The sequence below is a fragment of the Bremia lactucae genome (genome assembly GCF_004359215.1).
Source record: "Bremia lactucae strain SF5 chromosome Unknown BlacSF5_NotPlaced_183_SHOA01000117.1_1171385bp, whole genome shotgun sequence".
In the NCBI taxonomy this organism is placed as follows: Eukaryota; Oomycota; class Peronosporomycetes; order Peronosporales; family Peronosporaceae; genus Bremia; species Bremia lactucae.
The window spans coordinates 327371-333313 of record NW_027152196.1 but is presented as its reverse complement, the minus strand read 5'-3'; the positions used below and the strand labels follow the sequence as shown (position 1 = coordinate 333313).

At 42.8% G+C, this 5943-nt stretch overlaps 1 protein-coding gene across 1 annotated transcript; it reads left to right on the top strand.

The window, feature by feature from the left end:
• Nucleotides 1-3825: 3825 nt before the first annotated feature.
• On the top strand, nucleotides 3826-4599 carry CCR75_001514 (uncharacterized protein; the record flags this gene model as incomplete). The annotated part of the gene is made up of 1 exon (XM_067959617.1): nucleotides 3826-4599. The coding sequence occupies one exon, from the start codon at nucleotides 3826-3828 to the stop codon at nucleotides 4597-4599; it is 774 nt and encodes a 257-aa protein (XP_067815553.1).
• Between the last annotated feature and the right edge of the window lie 1344 nt (nucleotides 4600-5943).

The window sequence follows — 5943 nt, the reverse complement described above, 5'->3', positions numbered from 1 at the left end:
TCACTACGCGTTTCATTACTGTTATCGATGCGCCTGTCGCTAGACGCACCGTCATCCTCGTTGAGGGATGTCGCGCTCAACATATTTGAGCCTACGACCCTCTAGCGACTGGCGACGAATAAAGCTATTCGACGCTCCACTTCCACTAGGGCTCTAAGTGACAAATCATTTGTCACTTTTAATTTCAAGGTGATAAGGTATCCCTCATCACCAGGTGCCGAGACATATAATGATTGTGTGTCTGGAGCAACTTTCGTCAAGAGATTTGCAAATTCTCTTGAGATTGCTCGATCAGTATGGCGTTGCGTCCCTGCTGACCCCGACCGTTTTTTGGCAGTCCGCCTCACTGTTGCGATTTCGCAACAACGTCGGACCCGCGACCGTTGCCCTTTCTGGCATACGGACCAAAATTACGTTCAGTACCTTTCGGTGCTGGGCGTGGGGCACTACACTCATGAGCGTAGTGTCCTAATTTTTGCCAGCGATGGCATTTCTGCGATCGCTTATTTCTCGAAAAGCGAGGTCTCTCGCTTTCGACGTAAGAGAGGTCCATGGAATCTGGACCTCCTAACTCGTGTCATCTTGGAGGACGATACGATAACAAATAGCTTGAGCCTGTCACAAGCTAAAGTCCTCCTGTTCCGCAACGGATATTGCTTCTTCAAGCGTATCCAGTTCCAAGCGGAAAAGGTGGGACTTTACGGGACCATCCGTAAGACCTTGCATGAACACCGTAATCAACGTGTTTTCATGAACTAGGTTGTGTGTTATACAACTCGCTAAGAGTCGTATGTGCTGGGCATATGCGTGAACATCACGCTTGCCTTGCTTGAGTTTTAGAAGCTCTGAACCAGCTCTGAACTCAGCCCTTATAGGTTCAAACGTCTGTTTGAGCCGGGCTTCAAAAGCCTTTAGCGACCCAAAGACGTATGGTCGCGCAACTTAAGGCCCAATGCCCAAGTTTAGGTACGACCTGCCAAATTTGATTGAGCGAATGCGACTTGCATTTGCTCGTCGACGATGTGACGTGCCTTAATGGCATCGTCCAACTCGACAAACCATCTTAAGAGGGAGTCTTCTTCAACTCCCTTATACTTAGAGATGTCAAGCTTTAAGGCTCGGGACGACGCGTGTGCGTCATCTCAGGTACAGGGGTCGGTACCTGTTGTAACCTCAACAGTTCCGCCTGTTGAGAGCCTTGCTGATAAAGCAAGGCTACCTTCTCCTTCGCCTCGTTAAGTAGATGTTGTATGAACTTGGCGATGGCTGAATGGAGGGTATCTCTGTCCAGTCCGGGCAGCATGGCCAAGATGGCATCGTTCCCTTCGGTCGAACTCATTCGTTCAACCGCACTCCTTTCTATGTCACTTAGAAAGGGGTAGCTACCACGCGAAACGTGATGCGTAGTTCCATTATTGTCTAACATGTCCATGTTAGATTATTCAACTGTGGTCCTTGGACGGACTACAAAGTGCTACCAGGTGTAATGGGGCACAGCTGACTTGTACTGCTTCAGTACAAGTCCACTTCGCACTGCCTCAGTGCGAGTGGTGCTCACGTCACTTCACGTACACATGTACGTGCAGAGGAAGACTCTCTTTAAAACACTTGCTTTAAAGAGGGTTATTTAAAAACTGTATTAATATAATTAAGTTCTTTTGTTCTATAATACTAAATTAATTATCAACTAATACAAAACATGAACATGTAATAAAGTCTTATCTGTCTTTCTCTTTGCGCGCGTCCAGCGCTGACTGGACCGCGGAGAAAATAGATATAATGGTCTATATCTACCAATGGATAAGCTGAATATTACCATGTAACGTAATATTCTCCAAATATAATATACCTTTTAAATAATTTATTAATTAAAAACCTTTATTGCATAATTTCATGTAACGATACCCGTTACAAGCACCCATTACAATCCCGTTAAGCACACAAAGTGTACCTAGCGGGAATTGTGTAATTTAGGGCAACTTTAGCCCCTTACAAGAAAAGGGTGCCCCGTTAGTGTTTTTCTTGAATACATAGGAATTTTAATAAAGCACACTGACATATAACTGTTCCGTTTATGCGCCGGATTCTAAAAAAACATGACTATTTAACCTTATACGGAGGATCTAAGCGACTGTAGTCCTTGCTCATATCTGGCAATGCAAATGATTTAATGAAAACGTGTAGTACCAGCGATTATTCTAAGGCACGTTGAAAAAGTGACTACCAAAGCTAATGCATACAACCCTTAAAAAAATTTGAAGCTGCTGCTGCCATTAATCATGCTTATCTTAATTAGTCAACAAAAAGTAGCCAGCACCACCCCAACTGACCCCCTTGCGAAATACCAGATTGTCTGATCGCATTATTGCAGCAAGTTCACCCTCATTACCAGCATAAGTATATAATTTATTTATTTTTTGTCCTTAACATCGCGTTCTTATAACGCTAGAAAAAAACGTGTCAGATTTTGTTATTTTTTCCAGCAGCCTTCCAGGAAATGTGGCACTTACAAGATGAGCCCCTTTGTGATCACGGTAGCGTGTTAATCCAACCATGAATGTATTGTTAGAGCCTCTTTGTGGTCACAGAAGCCTGTTTATTTAATCATGAGTGTTTTATTGTTCAGCTGCAAATGAGGAAAGTAAATAGCACAATATGTATAAGAAACCTTAAATCCAGTATCCTATCAATTATAAAGCCCTAGATGCCCATGTACAAACCCATGCTATACTGACAGCCGCGTTCGAAAGCAGCAGCTGCTTCGTTGTTACGAAATGTTTTTTGCAGTGGAAATTTGGAGTCCGCGAGGGTGAAGGACTGCTAAAATTATGCACGAAGCCTATAAATAGTGACCAAACGAGTTGCACGTTATCGCACCTATCCCACAGAGAGAGAGTAAAACGAATTTTGTCTGAGTGGTCATGGTATGTGGCACACTTCAAAACACTTGAATCTTGACGAAGTCGGTAAGAGCCACGCGCGGTAGTCTAATGTAAGACCGATGATGAAATTTGATTAGTATGGACGGATCTAAGATTTGCATCATTCAATTGGGAATGAATCCACGGTACGATGAGCAAAATGGGACAAAACAGTTTGACCGCCTCGATTAATTTGAGAGGTAAACTGCAAGACTGAAGTATTTACACTGACTCCAATACTTCCCCTCTTCGACATATAAGTTGTTAAATGTGAGCTCTACATTAGCATCATTTGTTCAAAAAGACGTATTCTTTATTTTCTTAACAACCACTTCCTGCGAAGAGATGCCCAAGGGACATTTCCGGTAGCACAATCTTACTTTGCTATTTTGTCTGCGTATTTGCGCCAAATGACTTTATAAATTGTGCCACCACGTAACAAACACAGCTCTTTATTCCATAACAGAGTCCGCCAGCCAGTAACTACTAATATGAATGCAAGTCGCGTGGGCAAGCGTTAAGAAACTCGTAAAGACGTGTATTCCGTAAAAACAAGCCATGCTGCGAGATAAGTTTCGATTCCCCTTTTTCTGTCAAGCTTTGTGCGACTAGTGATGTTGAAAGCTTCCAGCTGGTCATCGAACTGAATGTTTCAACTCAGTAATTGTATTGCACCTGTTTCTACGCAAAACCAGGAGTGCAGCTAGCTAATCAAGAGGAGCTACGTGTAAAACAAAGTATCATCATCTCTTTGACCACGTTTTTAGTAAAGAAAAATACAATGTTCTACATCATCGTAGCCTTTACATGGCGTTTCTTCAAAACGAGTCAGTGGTAAAACTTTCAGGTTCCCTGTCTTCATAATCGATTTTTTAGTCAAAGAGGGCAGCAGAATCACTCGAATATGAAGATCAATACTTTTGTGGCCACCGGAGCCGCCATTTTGACGTCCATGCGCCCTGTATTCGGTCACAATTATCTTTCCCACCCAGCTGCGTATTGGACGCAAGGCTACGCATCTAACGGGTACGGCAGTACAATTGACGGTACAATTTTTGGCGAAGTCGACGGATCCAAGTACGGCTACGGTCCCGAGGGAACCGTGAATCTCATTAAAGAAAAGTTAGCTACAGAGGGTGGTGGTTCGCTTCCAGCTTTCATTACCAAGAACCAGAAACTTTATAGTAGCCAAACTGATCCGTATTGTGGGCTCACGTCGTACAAGGAATCCCAGCGGTCGAAACTTCCGGCAACGGCGCTTGAAGTCACGAGCTTTCCACACGCTGGGCCGTGTGCATTCTATTGCGATGACACCCTAGTGGTGTACGAGGACAATTGTCAGGAAAAGTATCCGGGGATCCCCGCATTGATTCCGTACGATAAAGCAAAGTGCGTAAATGCGAATCGACTGACGTATTACTGGATTGCGGTGCACGATGCCCAGTGGCAGGTATATGTGGATTGTGTCTGGCTGGAAGGTGGTTCTGGAATCGGCTCTCCACCTTCTGCGACCCGTGGTGGATCTGCGGGTGTCAAGACTTTGAATAATACGTCGTCGTCATATGTTAACAAGTCTCCACGCGCTTCTCTTCCACCAATGAGTGAAGTTGGTAATGAATCTTGGGCCGAGCCAACAACCTCCTCTCCCGAGTCTAAAAAGTGCAACCGGCGCCAATAGTCAAGGAAAGCTGGGAGTGTTTCGACGTGTAGTTGCTGATGGAGTTTGCTTGAAAAAAAAAGAAGTAGAAAGTGTCGCAAACAAATCGATCTATTGTTGTCAACGTGTTAATATGAATTAGTTGTATCCTTTTTTTGTCGCGTGTTAAAGTATAAAATTTTGACCCAGTGGATCAATTATTCCCGAGCGCAGATGGGCTAACAATGGCATCTTTAGTTTCGTAAATCACAAGAAGTAAGTTGTTTTCTAAACGCGTGTAGTGAGTGAGGCTCTGTTTGTGTGTTGTTGCACCGATCACTAAGCAATTGTAATTATTCTACCTGCCTTTTGACTGATTCCTGAGGTGCTACACTAGTCCATCCACAACTTGTCGCGAAGTCTTTAGCTACCTATTACGTAAATTGCCGTACAAAATTCGTTCATCGGCATGTGTGCGTAGACATAGCAGATTACCACTATAGCCACGTGCATGATATAGCGTTATGAAGAGTTGAAGTTTCAGCATTTGTCGCAAGTCGTCATCCTTAAGAAGCCAAAGTCCGCTTCTATAATGGGGTGTTGATATGGCGAGGTTTTGAAATCAGCTCTTCAGCAGCAATGAAAAGAAACGATGTGACAATTTCTCAGAATTCGAGCCAAAGCCGATGAACCTTGAATAGTTGACAATTAGCTCAAAAAGAACACATTCTCACAGATGGGAAGACTGCTTTACCGTTCTAACAAAAGTAATACAGTTCGAGTCGTCTTTGTGGAACTATTCAAGTCAAAATTAATTAAAATAATATAAATACTTTTTATTTTTTTACTCTCATAGAAATAAATATTTATGTAATGGATACCCACTTCTTTGGTGCGCGTGTGGTTCTCCCACGAGTCACTACTTTTTGAAATTATGATGGTGGCAACCGTCATGTCCTTGAGCAAACAATATCGAGGACTCAAACAGCAATGTTACGAGCTTCTTTCTCCCACTATGCAGCGTTAAAATATGTGCATAGTGTAACGGGGCACTGCGACTTGTACTGTTTCAGTACAAGTCCACTTCACACTGCTTCAGATGTGAGTGGTGCCTCTCGTTAGGTGACGTACACTGTACGTATAGAGGAAGACTTCTCTTAAGGCAAGTTAGCTTAAGAGTGTAAAATGAAAACTGTATCAATATAGTTAAGTGTCTTGTTAATCTATCTTTGTAAATGTTGTCTTAACTATAAACTAATACTAAACATGTAAATGAATTCTTATCTATCTTATCTTGTAACTCTCTTTGATTACTTCTACAGCTGATTAGTCTGCGGAATAAATAGACATAATGGTCTATACCTATTTATGGATAAGAATTCAGGA